Here is a 24,381-nt window from a genome sequence, read left to right on the forward strand (position 1 = left end):
TCGCTTCACTTTTTCTCTTCTCAAGGTCATACCATTCCTCCTTATTGTATCACAAACGCCATATACTTCTTCCATGACCTATACAACCGGGACCACCTTTATTATTCCATCTTCGAAGCAACAATAGTATGTAATCCACAAGCTAGAAAAGTCCAAGCGAGGTAATAAGTAAACAATGCTTTATTTCATCTAGCTATCTTGCTACATTGCCGCCATCGTGGTCTTCCTCGTCCATCAGATTCCTACTCGTACTCGTAGACTATGATCTTGTGAACCAGTAAGCTTTAGCGAATGCGGCAGTGTTATGTCAAAAGAAGGGAAGTATCTTGATACGATTATGTAAATGATCCAATCTCGTTTCCCGACCTTCATATATCTATGTATCCGCCTTCTAATGAGAAACCACCCAAGTGATCCACATCTTGTACGTAGGAGCTGATAGTACGACACCCTTATGAAAGTCAATCCAATTCCATCATTCAATGAAGTCGAAGAATAGCACATGGTAGTGTGGATGTTTATCGTGTAATATGATAAAAGAGCAGCATTGAATAATAAAGGGGTGCATCACATAGAGGGAGGAGGGATAATTGTGCCATCCTATTCGTGGTTGCTGCCGCCCTAATGATCCTTCATCCATGATTGCAAAGTAGCTTCTGCATGCATTGAATCGAGTACTTCAATACCATCCATGGCTGTACAACACCTTTTGTCAAAGATCTAGGCCCGTTCCTCAATTCCCATCCAATCCATCATCATCCTCAGCCGTATTCACGTGGTAAAATCCATCCTTCTTGCTGACAACCGTGCCAAATAACGAAAACCAGGTTCCAGGATTACCCATCACTGCGCTTGATTGCATTCATCCATCCATAGCCAATGCAACTCCAACATGTTGATTGAAAGAGCCATGTGATCGTTGTTGATATGCATCCTTTCCACCTATCGGTTGATCAATCTCTTGATTCGTAGCCGTTTTCCATCGCAACCCAATCAGGTGACGATATAAGTCATGTCGTATACTTCAAGATTGCTTGCATTGACGCGTACTTGAGAACACCAGTGGTTGTCATATATAGCATCCTCCTTCTCGACCATCGCGTTGTATGTTTTACTAAATGGTCCTTATTGTTAATCATCATTACTTGATCAATAAAGCCATCTATACTCTTATTACCTTGATAAATGAGTGAATGATAATACAAATCCCTCGTAATAGTGCGCTGCTGGATGATGACGCGTATATTAGGCGCATGAAGAGGTGATGATAATCACTGTATCCATGGCCGATTTGTGATAGATAAAGCTGATCAACCTGATGTAGCATCACCCAAGGAAGAAGTATCCTGGAACTAGTTGCTTGTTGTCACCAAGCTTGACAAAGAATTCGAGCTGTAGTCTCCTTGTTTGATCGTTGCAGAACGCATAAAGAATGAGCGTCGAAGTTGCCATGTACGCGCTATCATCGGTTGAAAATAAGTCGTTGCGAGGAAGGTGCTGTGGATGCCATTGTGCAGTAGAGGGAAATGCGGTTGAAGAAGAAGAGTAGGTAGACGTGAAAGAGAGCGTGCCGAAATTACGTAGCCCAACATGCCGCTTTTTACTGCCTACGCTGTTACACGGTTCCCACCCAGCCAATAATGCAAGAGCACTGATTATGGTCACGTGTATGTTCAATCGTATAAGCAATTATTGATTGTAAGGATAACATTACTTTGGCATTGATGTATATTTATGCGTCATGTTTAGGATTAGTATCTTCTAGATCCTGCTTAAGCCAACCTGCTCGGCCCCATAAAAGCACACTAAATCAGAATCCCACGCCCACAGATAGAGACCCACCATAAAAGCTAGGCACAATACATGACTACATATCCACATCAAGATTACTGCTGATGTATACACACGAGTGAATTAATAGATAGCTGGAAAACAAAAAGCTGCATACATGATAATGCAAACGTTGGTCTATTTCACTCTTGGTATCATTCAACTATTACAATCTACTAGCGATGAGTGAGCAAAAAGCAAAGATGAGAGCTGTATATACGGTGGATCAAAAAGGTGGATGTGGATATGATTGCTGTACATGGTTGCCAGGTCGCACAAAAGATGATGATAGCACCTGCCATGGAATAGCGTGTAAAGTATTAGGATAATTGGATGGGCCAGTCGTTTAGGATGATAGCATCAATCATAGTGGGCAAGTAGATACATGCAGCTGGACTTCTGTTCTACCGGGTTAGTTACGACATCCATTGTGGGTTGAGTTCCTTGTGCTGAAATTCCACCCGACAAAGTCATGATTTACTTCGGCTTCACTCCTTTGCTTTTACTGCTTTGCTCGACGCACACAACAACACACATTACGACGAATGACAACCGTAGAGAGCATTGCCTGGACTGAATTGTTAAAGGCCACCATTACCACAGCTCAACATGGTAATGACGGCAACCGAATTGCCACGGCAACCGAGACCCTACAGCAAACCGCCCACCAATTCGTCAAGGTGCTCAATGAACGTGCCAAGTTGTTAGCCAACAGTGCCCAGTTTGAAAGAGCGTTACGAGATGCAGCAGCCATAAGGACCATATCACCTGGTTCAGGATTTGGATACTTGTGTATGGGAGACGTGTATTGTCAGCAAGGCCATCATGCAGCAGCCATTTCCATATATGATCGAGGACTTGAAGCAGTGCCTGAATCAGATGCCTATTATCACCAGCTTCAGCAACATCGGATGACAGCAATAAACATCAGCAACAAACGTGTCGACTTCATCAGCCAGCTCCCACTAGATATTGTCATCATCAACATTATACCAAGGATAGAGCCAAAATTATATTCGCATTCGTTGTATGGGCCTCTTTATGTATCACGTACATGGCGGGAGCGTTTCTTGCAGCACCCTGACGGCTTGGACTACCATTTTGATGATGCAGAAGCCACCTTCAAGGCGGGACATGATCAGCTTGTCCGATTTGCACCCTATGTACAGAGCTTAGACGTTTCTATGAAGGACGTGGATTTGGATGAACTCTTTTCTCGTGCACACTTTTCCAGTCTAAAAGTATTAGATATCATGTGTAAGTACATATGGATAAGGTGTAATGTGACATGATGGTCGATGCGAATAACTTTTGTTTTACGTATCAGGTAATCCTTCAACGCCTTTTCGTCCATTAATAAGTGGTCTTCAAATGATTGCTGATTCACTGACGCACTTGTACATCATGGATGGTCATTGTCTTGAATTATGCGATATTTTGGAATCATGTCCCAATCTTGTGTCCCTGTCAATGGATGAGGTGGGTGTTGATGTGCCTTTACCACCTTCAGCACGTTATCCCAAGTTGACGCATCTAGCAATTCACAACGTATCAGACATACCTCTCGACGACGATGCGATAGAAGATATCCTCAGCCGGCTTCCTTCCTTATTGTCATTCGAGATCACGCCAAAGGCCGATTCCAGCCTCTTACCCATCCTACATGAGCTCTGTCCCTATCTGCAGAGACTTTATTTCGGTGACAGAAGTTTTCGCGCCGACAAAATCGATGTTCATCCAAATCGTAAAGGGATCACGCTGGCGCGCTTCCATGGCTTCAAAGACTTTTATGTACAAGATCATTTGATTCAGTTCTTTCTCACCCATCGAAACACACTGGAAACGTTTGATTGTGATGGTGATATCATAAGGCATTATGATGCGCTTTGGGAATTATCGGATGGACGGATTTTGCAGATTGGTGATCGTCGAGGCAAGATACTGGAAAATGACCCAACTCAATCAGACACTTCATTGATACGACTTGCCAGCATTCGTTTTGCCGAGTTTTGTTCATCTTCATGCAACCCTTTTATTTCATGGATCGTATTGAACGCGCCCAATCTCACAACTATCAGCATCAAAGAATCACTTTTTCAACCTGAAATCGCCAACGTGATGACCAAGTCGAAGAAGCTTTCAAAGCTAGAAATCACTCGGCCTTGGGAAGATCAATACATCTTTGGTGAGGAAGATAATGAAGGCATTGTTCAATTCTTGGAGTATCATATTGCAATGGGGGACCAGTCTACGCTACAAGAGATCACCATATGCACTGGCATGAGTTTGACTATATCAGAAACATCTATATCTCGTATTGCCAGGCTGCCATGTCTCAAGACCTTGGAATTAATCGCCTATCATATTCCCAAAGAATGCACATCAGCGTTGGCAGGATGTTCCTCTCTTCAAAAGCTAACTCTCGGTGGTCGCCGTGCCACATTTGCTGACGATCTCATGATGCCGTTGAGCACACTTCCAAATCTCAAATGTCTCCGAATTCGAGCCGAATCACTGTCGGAGGTCGACCTCGTTGCCTTGACAACATTTCCTCGTTTAGAACAGCTTTATCTTGAATGTGCTGTTCCTGATTCTATTATGGCGAGGTTGCGTAAACATATACCCAAAATCATTATCCAATAAGATACAATACTTTCTTTTATTCCATGATTGTACGTTTCCAGAGAAGTAAAGCATACTCGTTTCTATGACGACAGCCCACACCTTTTGCTAGATATTTGACACCCGATGCCCTTCATTACTTTTGAAGCTCTTTCGATGAATCACTCTATTTGGAACGACCTCTGTCAACTACCCACGCTCATTGCCACTCGTCCACATTACGCCAAGCGTGCTTCTGATTCAACGACACAGCTACAGCAATCTATTCAAAACGTCCTCCATGTGTTAGACGATCGTGCCATCGTCTTGACGCTCTCTGCCAACTTTGCTACGGCTCTTCGTGATGCGGCTGCCATGCAAGAACTTTCGCCATTGTCACCCCTTGGCTATTTACGTGAAGCTACTATCTACAGCGAACAAGGTAGACAACAAGCTGTTGTGGATGTTTGCAACAAAGGACTCAGTATTGTTGATATCAATGATCCTGGATACAGCAAGCTTCAACAAGCCAAAAGCGATGCTATGCAACGTGGTGCCTGTCGCATTGATTTCATCAGCCAGCTCCCCCTTGACATTGTGACACATGTGCTTTTTCCGATGCTTTTGGATGATGGTGGTGGGATATCGGATCCCTTGAAGCTATGCCCCTATTTGGATGTGTCAAGGACGTGGTTTGATCGGGCCCTTCACGCTAGTGGCGGTGCATTTCATTTCAAGGTTTACAACGAGCGCTCCAGCAACCAGATTACTCGCTTTGCTCAACATACAAAGGCAGCATACATGAGTTACTATCATGAGGGAAATTGGCAATCAGACTTTTTACGTGATGCGAACCTGTGCTTTTTGCGGGAGATGGAGATTATAGGTATTAATAGAAAGGGTGATGATGTATTTGAAGACCAAGAATTGATTTCAATGTTGTTTAGGTCTCAATCAAACAATCGACCTGGATCATCTTATTTCATCATTACGATACGTCAGCAACACTTTGATTCATTTGACGATTACGAGGTCGAAAAGCATTCCCTCTCAGCCAGGACAACGTCCTCGTTTGTTTCCCTCACCTGATCCACCTCTAAATGTGGTAGACATCTTGATCAATTGCCCCAATTTGGTATCGTTGGATTGTGGCTATCGATTCGCTACCGATTTCAGTGCTGTCCCATCGACAAAGACTTGGCCACAACTCACAACCTTACGTCTGGATCATCATCACGGCGTTGCTTTCGAAGGTCAATTCTTGGAGATTTTGAAGCGGTTTCCATCGCTCAAGAAGCTTGTGCTTAATCCATGTATTGAAACGCAACCGATGACAATGATCCAACGCTATTGCCCTTCCATGAGTGAGCTTGAACTCATTCCAAAACGCACACAATCACAACCAGCACGATATGAGCAACAACATGAGGATCAGTGGATCAATGAAGGAGGAGGTGGATTGGAGAAAATAACGGTTTCAGAAGGTCACCGAGGCTATGACGCTTGGATGGATATGTGCCCGATGCTACAGCAACACCACAATACGCTTATTCACCTCGAGTTGAATATGGATTATGATGGCTACAATGATGGTGACCTTTTCAACCTGGAATACCCTTGCCTTAAAACATTGGTTCTTCAAGACTATGCTTCGATCGATGCTTGCTTTGGGTGATGGATTATGCGAAAGGCGCCGTTTCTCGAGGAATTGAGCATTACAGCAGATATCATCGTATCGAATCCTGTTCTACTCGGTTTCACACCACCATCCACCCTAAGAAAACTCGTGCTGGACCTTCGCCATATAGATCGCCTTGAAGACCCGACAGTGATTGTACGATTTCTGGACCGCTTTTCTGGAACCTCCTTAAAGGAGTTACAGATATCTTTCAACAACCACGATGATGTTACTCCTGATATTCTTATTGCTTCCATCTGCCGTTTGAATCAGCTTCAGCGTTTGGCGATATCGTTTTTCTTGAGAAGGAAGCCATGGAAAATGGACCACTTTGTAAATATGCTTGTGGAAGGATGCCCATGTCTTTTATCTCTTGAATTGAATCTAAACCTTTCTCCTTCGGCTTGTGCTATCAAGGATCCACAAAAGCTTCAACATTTACGACACCTCGGCATTAAAATGGACGACACTCCTGAATACAATGAAGCATGGGATGCTTTGGGAACTCTTTCACAGCTCCATTCTGTTTGCCTCTTCTCGGATACTATGCTGAAACGATCTTCCATCAACAATCTCAAGAACCAAAGACCTGGTGTAAAAGTAGTGGCCCCCTGGCGTCGTTTTCGGCTTTGATCCTTGTATTTAGGTTGTTTGATATTGTACATACATATCTTCATATGAAGCTTCCCATCTAACATCCTTCCTTTATATAATTCAATAATCCCCATATCATCATCCTCTGTATTGATCATCCAGCTCTAATTTTGTTACGCATAATGTATAGTTTTACAATAAGGTATTCATCATCTAGCGTTTTTACTTAGTCAACAAGGTCAACTAAGAATACAATGAATGCTATGGCGTCTATCTTTCACTAAACCTTGATATACATGAGCCATATTGCGAGCAGACTCAAGATCAAAATGACGTGCACGACGACTTATCCGGTACCAAGACCAACCAATCGTTTTTTCCAGGTTGGATAAGAAAAGCTGCCAAACTTGATTGGGTTCAATGTTTCTTGGGATATGGAACTCGAATACGCCTAATACACCATACACATAATCAACCGGATCCATGCATTGCCGAGATGATTTTGAGAACGCATTGACCAAGAGAAATGTCTTTCTATTCGCTATAATGTCTTCTATGTGATGGGCAGATGGTCGGTAGCAGCTCCGGGAAGCTCCTACTTCATACATCCACTGAAAGGGCCCATTGTTCCAACTCTTTATAGCTGTAGGGTTGTAGAATGCAAGAGTTAAAGTGAGTGGTTGTCTTTTGAATAGGCACATCCATTTCGATGTTTACGTAGGGTACATACCTTCATCGCCTTCCTCCGTACCATCCACGTGGGATAGTATATTATGGAAGTTTACCCCAAAGTAAAATAGCTCGGACATCTCCACCATGTTGTCATTGGTCATGTCGTTGGCAGTTTCAGCTATAAACACCAATTCCTTAGGAAGCGCCATTTCCTGCCATGTCCATACACGCTGCCACCATTTACAATTGATGAACGCTTTCCAAACATCAACTTCAGATGGAAGGCTGCTAAGTATTCTTTCGCTTGGAAATCGCACCGCTTCATGCTTATAACCAATCCTTTGTATTTCGGGTATGACAGCTGCATCACAATCAACCAGAGCATAGCATTTATAGCATTGAGCGTAAATATCCCCCATAATATCCAAGGGGGTATCCGTGCGTGCGCACAAAACGTCGATCCACCAATAGCTGTCAGGATGGTGTTCAAGTAGCTTGAGCAAAGTCTCGCGTTTTTCAGGTCGCATCGAAATAGGTGCAGCAGGTTGTCCCTTTTCATCATCCACATAGTCACCGATCTCTTGCCATAAATGTAAATTAGCCTTTGAGATACCCCATATATGAGAGAGCGCATAGTGTGGCAAAATGGACGCCTCTGCTGGTTCCTTTTCTTCCTTGTCAGGGATCTTGTCTATAATGCGGCTTTGATGGTACGTATCGGTTGCAGGACGAATCAACTTCATTTTGGTTCCTTTGTCGTTGGGCACGTAAAGCAACAAAAAGTGAGGATCGCTCAAGAGACGTAATTTAGGCTGTATGTATGTATTTAGATAATTGTAATCGAGATACCAGCTTACATACTTCAAAAGCATTGAAAATGGTTGGTTCATCGCACGTCATGGCAAAGTGGAAACGAAAAGGAGTTGGGTAGTGGGAAAAGGGTGTTGCTCATCATCATCTTTTTACGCCTCTGTTTTGTGCATGTGTTTGTGTTACGTGCAGCGTGCCGATCGGATGCTCCTTGCATACAACATGGAAGAAGCATTGTAATACGACGCATGACAACGCGTTTATTGCTGATTTTAAATGGGCCAAATCCTCGGATCATGAGCATCATACCATGGGTGAAGAGATTTAATAATGAAGCCTTTTAAGCGAGCGAGGTAAAGATGTGTGCGCGCATCATGCAACAAGGCGGAACCATTCCGTCCTAGTTTGGATGTAACGTGTCACAGTAAAAGTAGCACAGAAATGACATCTTTCAATATCCTATGTGATACAGATTGCCTAATCCTTATCATCCACCGATCAAGTATGTCATGAATTTTATTACTTGTTGTGTATGCTTAAAGCTATTGTAAATGGCCCACCTGCTTCCCTGACTTGATCCATTTGTATTTGACTTGATAATCAGCCTCCGGGAACACATGAAGCTCTTAGTGGTCGTTTGTGCATGATGATGGTAAAGACATCCCCACCCCCTAATGAGCTTTATACCTGTTCATGCTCATTCGCTCGTCGAAAGATTCCATATCCATTTCATCTCCACCAGTTGAATTTTATTTGATAATATCAAGACAACTTTATCCACTTGACCTTGCCTATGTGAGATGCTACTATATCATCAAAAGATCGACTGCGAAGAGTATTCTGATATAGGGTCGATGAAGCACCTCCATAGTAAGATGGGCAGGTGCCGGTACCATAGCCTTTCGTTCTCAAGTCACCAATGTTTCATTCAACGATAGGTTTGTTGTAGCAGCGTATATCTTGTTGGATCATGTAGCACATTTTGCGTGGGATGTAACATGAAAAACCGCTCTCATCATCATCATCCAATCCATCATCCCCATCCTTGTCCAGTTGACATGATCCAATCGCCATCACACGCAAAGATGCTGCCACATCCAAGAAAACGTCAAGCATCCTCAGCAGTGTCATGCTCTGGAATCCACGCAATCCTTCTTCATCCTCATGGCGGTCGATAGGTCACGTGAAGGCATGGATAAGTGAATGAGCCCGATGCTGGTCATCCAAGGCTGTCATTGCATGTTGAAAACAATATCGGATAGTGTTCCTCCCAATCAGCAGGCCAAGTCGTCCATTCCAGCATCCTCAGCATGATTCACTTTTTCCTTGTCGATAATCGTTTCACAAACTGAAGCCATAAGGACACCATCCAAAAGTAGAAGTTCATCTCCTTGTCTCGCTGCTCTGGAATCCAACCATGTATACGTCCTCGTGTATGCTGATATCCTCACGTGAATGTGGTTGTTGCTCCAAGTATCCTTATCGTCGTATCCGTAGCTAGGGTACATATATCAACTTGATCTTCTACTGGAACTCTTGTATGATTCAGACGCCATGGAGCCAGCTGCCAAATAAAGGACCCATCATCATCATCCACAAGGTCTCTGTTCCATAACAAATGCGTGTTAGAGATGATCCATCTACCAATATCCCTGACCATTTTGCATACTCACCTCGATACGTAGGTGCATCTGAATAAGAGTGCTTGAATACGTTGCTATACCAATGGATGTATCGAAGCTGTTTCATGTGATGCTCAATGCAAAGTCTTGCTGTGGAGAATAGAAGAAGTATACTGGACCCAGTCGTCAACACATGCTGCAACACGACGCGTGAAAAGAGTAGCTCGTATAATGCAATAGGTTCGTACCCACTAGTAAGCTTGTCAAAGGTCGTAATCTGAAAGAAGAGATGCGCCGTTCTTGCCGTGTTGGTTGACGAGTTCTGGCAAGTGGGTTATTCGGTTGGTAGATTGTGCTGCGTCATGCGCTGTTGAAGAAAGAAAGAGATGTATCGAATCGAACAAGTGGCTGTTGCAAGTGCCATTGTGAGCGATTGAAGGAGTGATAGGAAGTTGGTGTTGAGAAGAAGAATGACTTCAAAATCACAGCGCGTGTCGGCCGTTTTACCTTCCTCTGTCAAAATACGGTGAACATGTGACGGATATATGTCACCTACAAAAAGACCAGCTTTCAAGCCGCAGATGGATTTCATCACCTCGACTCAATACTCCAAGATACTTGACCACTTTATCAGTTTGATCCATCATGACAACAATTTCCACCCCCCCTCACAACATAGGGAGTAGCGTGATGGATTACTCCGAATATCGTTTGTAATTGAGGCCAAGCAACATCTCACTTTTACAGCAAAACAGAGCCCCACCAACCATCAATCACGTCGTAAAGTGTACCATCTTCCCCCCCCCCCAGATCCAATGATGAGAACATGGCTCATACCACAACAATTTGCAATTTCACATGTGGTGTCGGTGATACTATAAGTGATGATGATGAGTCGGAATGTGTGCATAATGCATTCATGACCATTCCATGTATAACACAATACTCGTTGAATAGGAATACCCTTGTACATATGATTGCTATACAAGAAACTGCATCTCATAATAAACAACCAACCTCAGATTCGCACAGTGTTTTCTGAACCTATCTTGCCTCCGATGCTTTATTACAAACAACAATGGCCCAACATACCGCTTTTCACTACCTACCCGTTACACGACTCCCAACCAGCCAATAAGCAAGAGCTCTGATAAATGATCACGTGTCTCTTCAATCCTAAGCGCTTATTGATGATTGCAAGGATAACCTTGCTTTGGCATTGATGTATATTTATGCATCATGTTTAGGATTAAAATCTAGTAGATGCGGCTCAAGCCAACATGCTTGGTCTGATAAAAAGGGCACATTATTATGTATCATACCACACCCACAGAGGCCAACTCATAATAGCTATGTAACCACAATACATGACCTCATATCCATCACAAGCTTACATACTGCTGATGTAGTATATAGACAAATGAATTGATACACGAGCGAGATCATAAATAATGCGAAGGTCGCTCTGTTTCTCTTAGTATCATTCAACAATTACATACCTATTTGGGATGAATGAGCAGGTGGGGAAGATGGGTCGATGGATGGATGTAAGGTGGCGCTTGGTGTGCGGTGGAGAATCGAGCAATATTATTATCGGAGGCCAATCTTGTCGTCTTGACAACATTTCCTATTTTAGTACTTTATCATGAATGTGATGCCCCTGATTCCATTATGGCGAGGTTGCTTAAACATATATACCCGAAGTCATTATTGCATACGATACAAGACTTTCTTTTATTGCATGATTGTACGTTCCAAGCAAATCAAGCTTACTCGTTTCTATGACGACAGCTCACACCTTCTCAAGATATTTCACACCCGATGCGGTTGATTACTTTTGAACCTCTTTCGATGATTCACTCTATTTGGAACGACGTCTGTCAACAACCCACGCTCACTGCCACTCGTCCACAATACACCAATCGTGTCTCTGATTCAACGACACAGCTACAGCAATCTATTCAAAACGTCCTCCATGTGTTAGACGATCGTGCGATTGTGTTGACTCTCTCTGCCGACTCTGCTACTGCTCTTCGTGATGCGGCTGCCATGCGAGAGATCTCGCCATTGTCACCTCTTGGCTATTTACGTGAAGCCGCTATCCACAGCGAACAAGGTAGACAACAAGCTGTTATAGACATCTGCAACGAGGGGCTCAGTGTTGTTGATATCAATGATCCTGGATACAGCAAGCTTCAACAAGCCAAAAGCGATGCTATGCAGCGTGACAACTGTCGCATTGATTTTATCAGCCAACTCCCACTCGACGTTGTGACGCATATACTTCTCCCGATGCTTATGCATGATGCTGATGATGGAACATCGAATCCTTTGAAGCTATGCCCCTATTTGGATGTGTCACAGACGTGGTTTGATCGGGTCCTTCAGGCTGGTGGCGGTGCATTTCGTTTCAACATTTACGACGAGGACTCCAGCAACCAGGTTACCCGATTTGCTCAACATACAAAGGCAGCATGTATGAATTACTATTATCAGGGTAATTGGCAATCAGAGTTTTTACGTGATGCAAATTTGTGCTCTTTGCGGGAGCTGAAGATCGAAGGTAATACATAGAAAACACATTCGATGACCAGGAATTGATTTCAGTGTTGATTAGATCTCAATCAAACGACCAACGTGGATCAGCTTGTTTCATCATTAAAATACGTCAGCAATACTTTGACTCATTTGACGATTACGAGGTCGAGAAGCATACCCTCTCTCCCAGGACAAGACGAAGGTTTTACTGTGTTTGCCCCACCTGAGCCACCTCTACATGTAGCAGGCATCATGATCAATTGCCCCAATTTGGAGACGTTGGATGTTGGCTATCGATTTGATACCGATTTCAAATATGTACCACCGACGAAGACCTGGCCAAAGCTCACAACCTTACGCCTGGATCATTATGACGGCATCACTTTCAATGGCCAATTCTTGGAAATTCTGAGGCGGTTCCCTTCACTCAAGACGTTTTCACTTAATCCATGTACTGAAACGCAGTACATGACAATGATCCAACGCTATTGCCCTTCAATGAGAGATCTTCAACTCACAACAAAACTCAGACGATCACCATCACGGGCACGTAATGAACAACAACATGAGGATCAGTGGATGAACGAAGGAGGAGGTGGATTGGAGAGAATATCGATTTCAGAAGAAAACAACAGCTACTATGTTACTTGGATGGACATGTGCCCGATGCTAAAGCAACATCACAATACGCTTGTTCACCTCCATATGAATTTGAGTTATGGAAGCATCAAGGATCGTGAGCTTTTCAACCTTGAATATCCGTGTCTTAAGACACTCATTCTTCAAGGCTATTCTTTGCCCAAGGCTTACTTTGGATGGTGGATTATGCGAAAGGCGCCATTTCTCGAAGAATTGAGCATTAATGCAGATGCCATCAAATCGGATCCTTCCATCCTCGAATTCACACCACCACCCACTTTAAAGAAACTGGAGATTGACTTTTTTCATGTAAATCACCTTGATGATCGGACGGTGATTGGACGATTCATGCACCGTTTTTCTCAACGAAAGGAGGGCACCACATTAAAAGAGTTAAAACTATGTTTCGACAACCGTGGTGATTGTACTCCTGATCACTTTGTTGCTTCCATCTGCCATTTGAATCAGCTTCACCATTTGACAATATCGTATATCTCGAGAAGAACGTCCTGGCAAATAGATGACTTTTTAAAGGTGCTCGTGGAAGGATCCCCACGGCTGTTATCTCTCGACTTGGATGCAGACATTACTCCTTCGGCTCGTACCATCAAAAACCTACAAAACCTTCCAAATTTACGGCACCTCGGTATCACAATGGTGGAAACTGCTGAATACGACGATTCTTGGGATGCTTTGGGAAATCTTTCACAGCTCCATTCTATTGTCATCTTCTCGCATAGTAGGGTGGAAGGATCTTTCGTTAGAAATCTCAAAAGGCAAAGGCCTGGTGTGAAAATTGTTACCACCTTGCGTTGTTCCAAAACCTGGTATCTATAAGATTATTGATTACACATTCGTATGCAACTTTTTATCCTACATCATTCCTTTATGCAACCGAATACTAATAATCCATGCCCATCATCCTCTGTATCGATCATCCAGCCCTACTTTTGTTATAATGTATAGATTCACAATAAAGGTATCCATCATCTAGCGTTATCCATTACAGCCAGCATGGTCAACTAAGAATACAAGACATGACATGGTGTCTATTTGCATGCTGTCTGCGCTTATCATGTAACATGTCACAGCATAGGTACCATAAAAATGACATCCTTCAACCTCCTATGTGATACAGATTGCCTGTTCTTTACCATCCACCGATCAAGTACGTCATGGCATTTATTGCTAGATGTGCATGCTTAAAGCTATTGCAAATGTCCTTCCCCCCCCCCCACCAGCTTGCTTGATCCATTTCCGTTTGGCATCCTCTCTGATAATCAGCATCAGGGCACACATGAAGCACTTTGGCATGATGATGACGAAGATCATCCCCATACCCCTAACGAGTTTTCATATACCCTGTTCTTGCTCCTTGACTATTTGAAAGATTCCATATCCCCTCCATATCCACCAGCTGCACCTTTAAGATAATATAAAACCGATTTTATCCAGTTGACCTTGCCTATCTATTGGTAAACTAGTGACGCTGAGGAATATTCGAATGATGGGTGGCAAAGGGCGGTGTGATGTAAGGTCGAAGAAGCATCTCCATACTAAGACGTGTACGCCCCAACACCATAGCATGCTTGTCGCTGCGTCCTTTTGTCTCCAGCTCACCAACTTTTCGTTCGACGATAGGTTTGTCATGGTAGCATATACCTTGTATCGTGTAGCACCTTTTGCCTTGGGATGTAACATAGCAAACCGTTCTCGTCATCATCATCCCCATCCTTGTTTAGTTGGTGTGATCCAATCGTCATTGTGCGCAAAGCTGCTATCACACCGAAGGAAACGTCTAGCATCCCCGGTAGTGTCATGCTCTGGAATCCACGCAATCCTTCTTCATCCTCATGGTGGTCGATAGCTCAAGTGAAGGCGTGTATAAGTGAATGAACCCGATGTCGATCATACGAGGCTGTCACTGTGTCATTGCTGGATGTGGTGTTTACATGTGTTGATGGGCCATAGGATGATGCTGATAAAAGCAAAGGAAAGAACGAGTGCGTGTGTGTGTTGACAACAATGTCGGATAGTGGGTTCCTCTCCATCAACCGGCCAAATCATCCATTCCACCATCCTCAGCATGATCCACTTTTTCCTTGTCAACGATCGTTTCACAAACTGAAGCCATAAGGACACCATCCAAAAGTAGAAGTTCATCACCTTGTCTCGCTGCTCTGGAATCCAACCATCACCGTCCATCCTCATGCATGCTGAGATGCTCTTGCCAAAGATGGTTGCCGCTCCAAATATCCATCTTATCATGCCACGTAGCTTGGGTGGGTATCAACTTGGTCTTCTGTTGGAACTCTTGTACGATTCAGACACCGTGGTGCCAGCTGCCAAGTAAAGAGTAAATCATCATCATCCACAAGGTTCCTATTCCACAACAAAAGCGTGTTAGATATGATCCATCTGCCAATATCCCTAATAGTTGCATAATCACCTTGCTACGTTGATGCATTTGAATAAGTGTACGTGAATAGTTGCTATGCCAGTAATCAGATGGCTGTTCCAAGCTGCCTCGTGTGATGATCAATGTATGGCCCTGGTATCGAGAAAGGGAGACGTGCTGGATCCAGTCAACATGACATGCTGCAATACAACGCCTGAAAAAGAGTAGGCTGTATAATGTAAGTAGTCTTGACACCAGTGAGCTCGTCAAAGGTCGTAATCAGAAAGAAGCGATCCAGTTCTTGGCGCGTTTGTTGAGGAGTTCAGGCAAGTGGGTTATTCAGCTGGTGGGATGCACCGCATCGTGTGCTGCTATTGACGAAAGAGATGTATCGAACAAGTGGTTGTTGCAAGTGGCATTGTGAGCAAGTGATGGAGTGAGACGAGGTTGGTGTCGAGAAGAAGAATGACCACCCCCATGCCACGTCGGCTGTTTTTTATCCCCCTCCCTCCACCAAAGCATGGTCACACAAGCACATCCCGCTAAACATCATCATCCAAAAGCATTCAAATACAAATAATGCCCCGTGTGGATCAATGCTTGAAAGATTCGATTGCTCTTATTGAACTATGTAATGGTGGTTGAGAACGCTCTCTTTATGATATGCACACAGTATCCACCATCATTTTATTCCATACTTTAGAGATGATGATGATGACGTTGATGACGATAACGAGAACGAAGGATCCAAACGTGTCATGGGACGACATTGATGACGATATACATTCTTGAGACACATACCTTCATTATTGGATGCTGTTTTACTTACGTACCTTCACAAAAGGCAATCATCATCATCATCCATTTGTGGAGCAACCTGCCAAGGACGCGTTTGTGTAACCACCACGTGCGGTTTCACTCAGCTCTTCATCTTTCCGTTCATGCAGCCGACACCATCCACTAGGAAAAAGCAGCTCCATCACGCTTACAGCATAGGTAAAACATAAACGTGGCTGTTTCTCCAAACTTTACAATGAAACGTGGGGTTTTTATTAGAGCAATGGGCTCGGCTTGGCCAACAGCACCTTGTGTGAAAGTTTCGCGTTCAATGTCGCAAACAGCCCAAAAAATATTTTTTGGTCGTCGTCGTCGTCGAAGAGGTCGACCCCCAGATCCAGTTTGGCTGGTGGCGACATTGCGAAATCTGGGATTGGCAAGCTTGATCGTGAAACTTTCACACAAGGTGCTGTTGGCCAAGCCGAGCCCATTGCTCTATTCAAAACCCCACGTTTCATTGTAAAGTTTGGAGATACACGCACTTTATGTTTGTAAGCGTGATGCTATATGAGAAGTGGTCTTTGTTCATTGCCAAGTAGCTAGACCCTGGAGAGCCAAAGATGCAGAAGGACCTCTTTGGGGTACTCAGCTAAAAAGTCAGGACTTCAGGGACAATGCATGAAAGGTACGCAACCCTCACTTTTATGTCATACATTGGCAGCTAATAGCCACTTTTGTGCATTCCCACCTTTTGTGCATTCTATTGTAGGTGGACGATGCTCCTGCTCCAGACATTCATTTCCATGATTAAAGTAGGTTGATCCGAGCTGATTTGGTTGAGGTACGCTCACACAAGATTACATCGGTTGAGCTACATCGAGCGTGCTTTATGTCCAGAGTGATGTAATCTCTCTTTGACCGCAGCTCAGTCAAATCAGCTCGGATCAACCTACTTTAATCATGGAAATGAATGTCTGGAGCAGGAGCATCGTTCCATTGCAGTGGATCTCGCAACAATGATGACTGGATAAAAGTGGCTGTTAGCTAGCAATACATGCCTGTTCCTAGATGATCCATAAAGTAATTATACATTGACCCTTCCATTCATGCAAACGTAGCTGTGTCACACAACACGACCCTCTGCATCTTTGGCTCTGTTGTAGTCACACTACTTGACAATGAACAAAGATCACCCCTCATATAGCATCACGCTTACAAACATAAACGTGCCTGTATCTCCAAACTTTACAATGAAACGTGTGGTTTTTATTAGAGCAATGGGGTCGGCTTGGCCAACAGCATCTTGTGTGAAAGTTTCGCGTTCAATGTCGCAAACAGCCCAAAAAATATTTTTTTGGTCGTCGTCGTCGTCGAAGAGGTCGACCCCTGGATCCAGTTTGGCTGGTAGCGACATTGCGAAATCTGGGATTGCCCACGATGAACTTCATACTTTGACACAAGATTCCTTTGACCCCGACGAGCACGTTGATCTATTAAAGAGCCCACGTTTGATTGTAAAGTTTGGAGATACAGGCACCTTTATGTTTGTAAGCGTGATGCTATATGAGAAGTGGTCTTTGTTTAATGTAAAGTAACTAGACGTTGGAGAGCCAAAGATGCAGAAGGACCTCTTTGTGTAACTCAGCTCATTTTACATGATTGGAAAGGTCAACGTATACTTTCCAGTAAGAGCTCATCATTGGCAGCTAATAGCCACTTCCTCCCATTTCCAGCTTTTATCCATTTTACGACATGTGAACAGTGCTCCTGCTCCAGCCGAGCATTTCCATCATTCAACTTTCTTGATCTGAGCCGATTTGACTGAGCTACGCCCAAACTGCAAACATGAAAATAAATGACTCGCAGACCCTGCGAATGTCTCCGCCTTTCAAACTTTTGGACGCTCCCATTCCAAACTTTCAAATGAAGCGTGAGGTTTTTATACCAAAAAGTTGATCAGCATGCTCGAGAGCACCCTTCTGACCAATTGTCAAGTTGGAGGTAGGTAACCTCGGGGCGGTGGGCCGTCTACTCTTTTGTTCCCATCATCCACCATTTAGGCCGCCCCGCATTTTAAATCTTCACAATGAAGTGTGTGTTTTTTATTTGAATAGCGTTGATCAGCATGTCCCAGCGAACCTTCTGACAAAGTTTCATGTTCGAGATGGGGAATCCCAAGGTAATACATACTATTTCGATAAAGCATGAATCTGGGGCTGACCTGCATTTCCGACCTCCATAGTAAACCCACATTGTACCCTCCCATTCAATTTCTTATAATGAAGTATAGGTTCTTTTATAATACAAAGTTGATCAGCATGTCTAAGAGCATCTTGTGTGACAGTTTCAGGATCAACAGGTGTAATCTCATAATCAAGGCTTGATGTACAGTGTTCATGCATTTATACAAGAGGTGTCCGAGGTAGTTAATTTCCCACTCCTTCCACTCCTACAACTTCTTGTCGCTTCCCCCCATTCTCAACTGTTGGCCCATTCAACTACAACTACTAGCTGTAAACGATTGTCCTGCTTCAACCCATCATGTCAATCCTACGAATGTCTTGATCCGAAAGCCTTTGACTGAATGGCAAGTCCATGGCGTGTACACAGCTTTCTTGTTACTCTTCTACAGCGCACACCCTTGCACGCTTCCCTGCCACGACCAATCGTAACAGCATTCATTGCAGCGGTTACTATTAGCAAGCTATTTACTCCTTCGTATCCAACAGCGTTCTTTACTTGCAGCAACTTGCCTCACAGCCTATTCTTACGTGGACAGCAGATGGCCATTGTATAGAAGCAGCTTTATTTACATACAGCAACTTGCTGTAATGCATGTGATCCCTATGGATGATGCGATATCAGCTATCAAATACAACGCAATGTAAGTAATCTTCACCTGGTTGAGCTGCAATGGAAATGACCACAAGTGCAGTGATGAGAATACATCAAGTGCAGTGATGAGATGTCCTGTTGCTTTGGTTACTTTGCGCGTTGTCAGCAGGAAGGATGGACTATGTCACGTGGATACGGCTGAGGATGATGATGGATGGGATGGCATTGACAAAGAGAAAGTGTTTTACAGCCATGGATGATATTGGGAACACTCGGGTTGAATCATGCAGCAAATGTTTTCCAATTATGGATGAAGGGTGTTTATGACGACAGCAACAAGAATACAACAATACAATGTAGCCTCTATTGATTTACACTCCATGTATCTTGTACAATTTGCACTATTCCTTTACCATATTTATCTGATAAACATCCACACTACCATGTGCTATTCGTCGACTTACTCATTGAAGGAAATTTGGATCAACACTATGTAACAAGGGAGACTCACATGTAGCAAGTATGTAAAGCATTCAATAAGCGGACGCAGGCATATCAGCTGTGGATGATAAAAGTGAACGCTGTATATGTATGGGTCACGACAAATGCTATATGATTTATTGTAAACAACTTGGTAGAAATAGATGCAAGTTTAAAAGGATACATAAAAGGGGAAAAGCTAAAGTCTAGATTTGTGACCATTACAATACTTGACAAGGGGTTGTGCCGTTAAACAACTTCTTTCGTTCTTCACAATTCGCTGGCTTCTTCGATACCTGCCCCAACTTTTTTCTTGAGGTAACGAATGAAACCAACGGCTTCATCCAACGAATCGATTTGAGAACGGGAAGTAGAGCGATATGGAAGCTCGTCATTCAAAATAGCGTATAACTGTTTAAGATGTTCAGTGCGCGTACGGGCGGATACGTTTGGTGCATAATCAGAAAGTTCATCATAACAGTTCTTGGGCGAAGATGGGTCATCCGGGACTCGACGTCGCTTCGTCGAGGATGAAATAGAATCATCATCCGGTTCTTGTTGGTAGCGACGCTTGTTGGGTGATGTGAGAGACTTGACCGGTTCTTGTTCCTCGATTCGGTTTTCATGGGATGAGAGAGGCTTACGCATTCCATGGTCATTGTGGCCGTTTTCATTGGTTGAGAGAGGCTCACGCATGTCTTGATCGACATGTTGCTTTTCATGGGATGAGAGAGACACATGCATTTCTTGATCGTCGTAGTGTTGGTTCTCATTGGATGCGATAGGCTCATGCATTTCTTGATCTTCATCCTGCTTGGCAGGGGATGAGGGAGGGTAGTCGAAAAACCTATGGGATGAAATAAAGGTCAGAGAAAAAATGATATCCGGTGGATCGCAATGAGATTATGTACGTACACCATGGCGAGTCTTTTCAAAAGTGGAGAAGGTGGAGAATATGTAAGAAGATGGGCTGATAAGATGGTAGTGGATGAAAAAAAACAGTGGTTTCGGTCGTCCTATTTATACCATATCGTTCCTGGCTTTGCAAAAAAGAAAGCCAAGAGTCTCCTCTGCTAAAATTATCATGCAGTTCGAACAAAGAAATCCGTGCGGCATCCTTTATTACTGTCGCCATGGTGTAAACACATCACTTCCCCTTTTTTTCTCCCACTCAGCATGCTTCGTCTCTTTGTTTCACTATTTAGCAAAGACCAAAAGATGCTTCCACAAGAAACTAACAACAGCTAAGAGCAATGTTATTCATGTTGTATTATAGTTCTAATAAAGGATGCTTATGTAACATTGGTTGGTTGTTGCTATGGCAACCTGAGTGTTGATTTGAAGGTCACCACATCATTTGCAAGATCGTTGAACAACTAAAGGGCTATCGAGGGAACATAGTACATGCTTGATGGATCATCGTTGCTGTTTTTGGCGTTGCTGTTGTTTTCGTTTTTGTTGTTGAGCTGCAGGAGCAGCAGCAAGGTAGAGGTGTACCATTGTTCTTCGTTGTTGATTGATACCAGGAATAGCTAAATGCCCCTGCATGCACCCACGAGAATCAGGAACTGGAATAGAAAAATCATGGACTTGATTGTTAGATGGTGCCATTAATATACCATGGTAAAAGCATTGGACCAAATTAGCATGAATCGACCCGTCGTTGGATTTGTGTTGCTATCCTTGAAGGAATAGCGCAGCTTGCTTGATTCAACGAGGCCTTTCCATCAGCTGTGGAGAAACTCGTGAAGGCATGCAATTACTCAGGGAAGGATGTTGTTGTGGAGGAGTTACCTGAAAGGAAGATTGTTTTCGATGCAAGCTGTATTACATATCCGAATTGATTGTTCCAGAATCGAATATCCAACTTCTTTGTATATCAAGGTTCTTCCAGCCACGCCGATCAACCTTGTTCCAATAAAGATGCCCCATTCTTAATTGTACAATTTTGGGTTCAAGATTTCTTTATGTTTTTAACTAGCAGCTTGGGTTGCTCGCCTCGCTCGTAAACGTCGATTTTGTGTGGAAGGGCTTATTACTACCTATGGAATAATGTTTTGATCCACAGTGTGTAATAAGCATGCAGACACAATATGTAGTATCCATCTTCATGATCGTTATAGGCACTCACGCTAATAAACAGCTGGTAAAAATAGGCTCAACTTCTAATCACCCGACTCAGGTGCTGCTTTATTCTCTCTTTCCCCTGTGTCCTACATTGCACCCTCCCAATCTCAACTGTTTGCCATTCCATCGCATGCGAACGAGTGTCCTGCTTCAACCCATCATATCAATCCTACAACTGCCTTGGTCCGATTGCGTTTGACTCAATGGCAACTCCATGGCGTGTACACAGCCTTCTTGTACTCTTCTACAACACACGAGTCTCTTGACACGGCATACACTCTTGCAGGCTCCTCTGCCACGACCAAGGGTAGCAACAGTTCTTAATACTAAAGGCTTTACTCCATTGCCTCAAGTTACTTGCAGCAGCATGTTTTAGTACATACGAATGCCAATGGATGGGGTGCCATATCCTCTATCAAGTATGCCACAATACAAGCATCTTCATCTTGTGGAGCTGCGACATAGGACAAACAGCCGGATGGAAAAGGAAGTGCATCATCAGCAGCCATAGGGGCTCTTTTCTATTGGACTTGGAATGGTTATGGATGGATGGGTTGGAATCAAGTGCAGTGATGAGAAATCCTGGAATGCTCCTTTGGTTACTTGACGCGTCGTCAGCAAGAACGATGGATCGTATCACGTGGATACAGCTGAGGATGATAATGGATTGGATGGATGAGGAACGGGCCTCGATCTTGACAAAAGGTATTGTATAGCCATGGATGGTGTTGGAGCATTCGATTCAATGCGTGCAGCAGCTACTTTACAATCATGGATGAAGGATGGTTATGGCGGCAGCAACCAAGGATAGGATGACACAATTACCCCTGTTCCCTCTATGTGATTTACCCGTTTCTTATACAATGTTGTTCTTTTATCATATTGGTTTGATAAACATCCACACTACCACGTACTATTCTTCGACTTTCATTGAATGATGGGATTAGATTGAACATATTATTCAAAAGGGTATCGTACTACCAGCTCACATGTGCAAAATATGGATCACTTGGTTGGTTTCTGGATTGAAAAGGGAGAATAGGAATTTGAAGGTTGGGAAGCGAGATTGGATCATTTACATAATCGTATCAAGGTGCTTAGTTGGTCTTTTGATACAACATTGCTACATTCGCTAAAGCTTACTGTAAATGATGGCACCAATTCATGTACTGTGGAGTGAAGAACTTGTATGTTACATATTGTGCCAGTCCTCTTGGTGTGGATGCACGATCTACGTACTACGCTGGATAATCTCGGGCGAGCTGATGATTCGTGTAAGGATGTGTCCGAGCCCCCGCTTCTTAGATGCTCATGCAAAATAAAGCAGCACATAAACGATCATTTTCTGGAACATGCACATCTTCTAGAGCTTACATTGGGGGTAATGACTTGATGATGATGGTTGCGGGATGTTCAGAATCAAGGTAAGCATTATGTAGACGTCGTGTTTTATTGGCATCATCACTTCTTCGCACACACGTCGTTCATTCAGTGGATGGTGCCTTTCATTACCTCCGTGATAACGCCACAGCGTATGCATTTAGCTCCATGGTGCCTTTCAAAGTCTCTTCGAAGAACAAAGTTCCCTGCATCTCAAGGAGCACAGCTTGCATAGGGGATATGTAAGGCTCTGCTTGCACCTTTACTCACCTCAATAGCAATATTAACAAGGAATGTATTCATCAAGCCTATAATATTATCACTAATTAGAGAGGAGAGAACCATGAATTGAATATATGGGCCACCTTGCTGCCCTTTTCATACGTAGTGCCATTTTCGTCACATTTAAATGTGCAAGTTGGGTTTGTTAACGCAATCCTTTCAAAAAATGAAGGTGGAAACAGCAACAACAACAACAACTAGGCCTTATCCATTCTTGTATGTATACGTGCAGTTGATAGATCCTATCGCAAGATGAGGCTGTCGAGCATCATACACAACACTCTTGTGTAGCTTACGCTTCATGCTCTCGGTTCATTCGGTAAGGATACGCCATATGCAAAGTGAATGTGTATCATCGTTTACATATCATCTGGGAATCTTCTTACTTACGTAGCCCCCTTCTTAAACCTTCAAATCCCAACAATTATATAAATGCAAGTGGTGTTGGTGGTGTTGAGTAGCATACATCACTTTCACCAATCAACTATGATGAACTTGAAGCTTTCAATTTTTATTACCCTTGCCCTGTTCGCGCTTACGGCGATGTCTCAGCAAGACCGCAAGAGAGCCCAAACTAGACCTGACGTTGGAGTATGCATGGAACGTTGCAAGGGAGACCGTAATGTCATGAGATGTGTAGACTTATGCATGAAGGGAGCTCGTTAGTGATCAGCACATCAATGTATCCGTAGCTAGGAATAATTACACCATACAACTCGCTTGTCATGTATCTGGCTCGTATGCATTTGATCTTGTCATTAAACCACTTTGGTACTTTATTTCTTAATACATCTGCTATGTGCCATGTTGGGGAGCGATCACTATACTTTGTTGATTGCAAACAAGAACTGCATATAGCATTCAAGAAGCCACGTGTTGTGTGATCGTCAATGCTAACATGTAACCGGGGATACTGATATCAGGTTGCCTAATCTCACTACGCCAAACTACTTCCCACTGCCATTGATGCTACGTGGCCGATGATAGATATGATACAGCTATATTTCACCATCCACCAAACCTGAGGGAATGAGAGCCTATCATACATCATCTATATAAACCAAATGCATTATGTCTCTCAATATGGTCTCCATTTCATATACAGTAACCATTTTGGT

At 43.4% G+C, this 24,381-nt stretch overlaps 5 protein-coding genes across 5 annotated transcripts; 3 read left to right on the forward strand and 2 right to left on the reverse strand.

The window, feature by feature from the left end:
• Positions 1–2,375: 2,375 nt before the first annotated feature.
• O0I10_011970 (uncharacterized protein) lies at positions 2,376–4,473 on the forward strand (the record flags this gene model as incomplete). The annotated part of the gene is made up of 2 exons (XM_058491921.1): positions 2,376–3,087; positions 3,158–4,473. The coding sequence occupies 2 exons, from the start codon at positions 2,376–2,378 to the stop codon at positions 4,471–4,473; spliced, it is 2,028 nt and encodes a 675-aa protein (XP_058337304.1).
• Positions 4,474–4,608: 135 nt separating this feature from the next.
• On the forward strand, positions 4,609–6,742 carry O0I10_011971 (uncharacterized protein; the record flags this gene model as incomplete). Its single annotated transcript, XM_058491922.1, has 3 exons — positions 4,609–5,317; positions 5,379–6,064; positions 6,122–6,742. 3 exons carry the CDS (start codon positions 4,609–4,611, stop codon positions 6,740–6,742), a joined length of 2,016 nt encoding a protein of 671 aa, XP_058337305.1.
• Positions 6,743–6,942: 200 nt separating this feature from the next.
• On the reverse strand, positions 6,943–8,275 carry O0I10_011972 (uncharacterized protein; the record flags this gene model as incomplete). The annotated part of the gene is made up of 3 exons (XM_058491923.1): positions 6,943–7,346; positions 7,434–8,187; positions 8,237–8,275. The coding sequence occupies 3 exons, from the start codon at positions 8,273–8,275 to the stop codon at positions 6,943–6,945; spliced, it is 1,197 nt and encodes a 398-aa protein (XP_058337306.1).
• A 3,383-nt stretch (positions 8,276–11,658) lies between these two features.
• Positions 11,659–13,821, forward strand: O0I10_011973 (uncharacterized protein; the record flags this gene model as incomplete). Its single annotated transcript, XM_058491924.1, has 2 exons — positions 11,659–12,370; positions 12,425–13,821. 2 exons carry the CDS (start codon positions 11,659–11,661, stop codon positions 13,819–13,821), a joined length of 2,109 nt encoding a protein of 702 aa, XP_058337307.1.
• A 5,923-nt stretch (positions 13,822–19,744) lies between these two features.
• Positions 19,745–20,122, reverse strand: O0I10_011974 (uncharacterized protein; the record flags this gene model as incomplete). Its single annotated transcript, XM_058491925.1, has 1 exon — positions 19,745–20,122. One exon carries the CDS (start codon positions 20,120–20,122, stop codon positions 19,745–19,747), a length of 378 nt encoding a protein of 125 aa, XP_058337308.1.
• Between the last annotated feature and the right edge of the window lie 4,259 nt (positions 20,123–24,381).

The sequence above is a fragment of the Lichtheimia ornata genome (assembly GCF_029851405.1).
Source record: "Lichtheimia ornata isolate CBS 291.66 chromosome Unknown scaffold00106, whole genome shotgun sequence".
Taxonomy (NCBI): Eukaryota; Fungi; Mucoromycota; class Mucoromycetes; order Mucorales; family Lichtheimiaceae; genus Lichtheimia; species Lichtheimia ornata.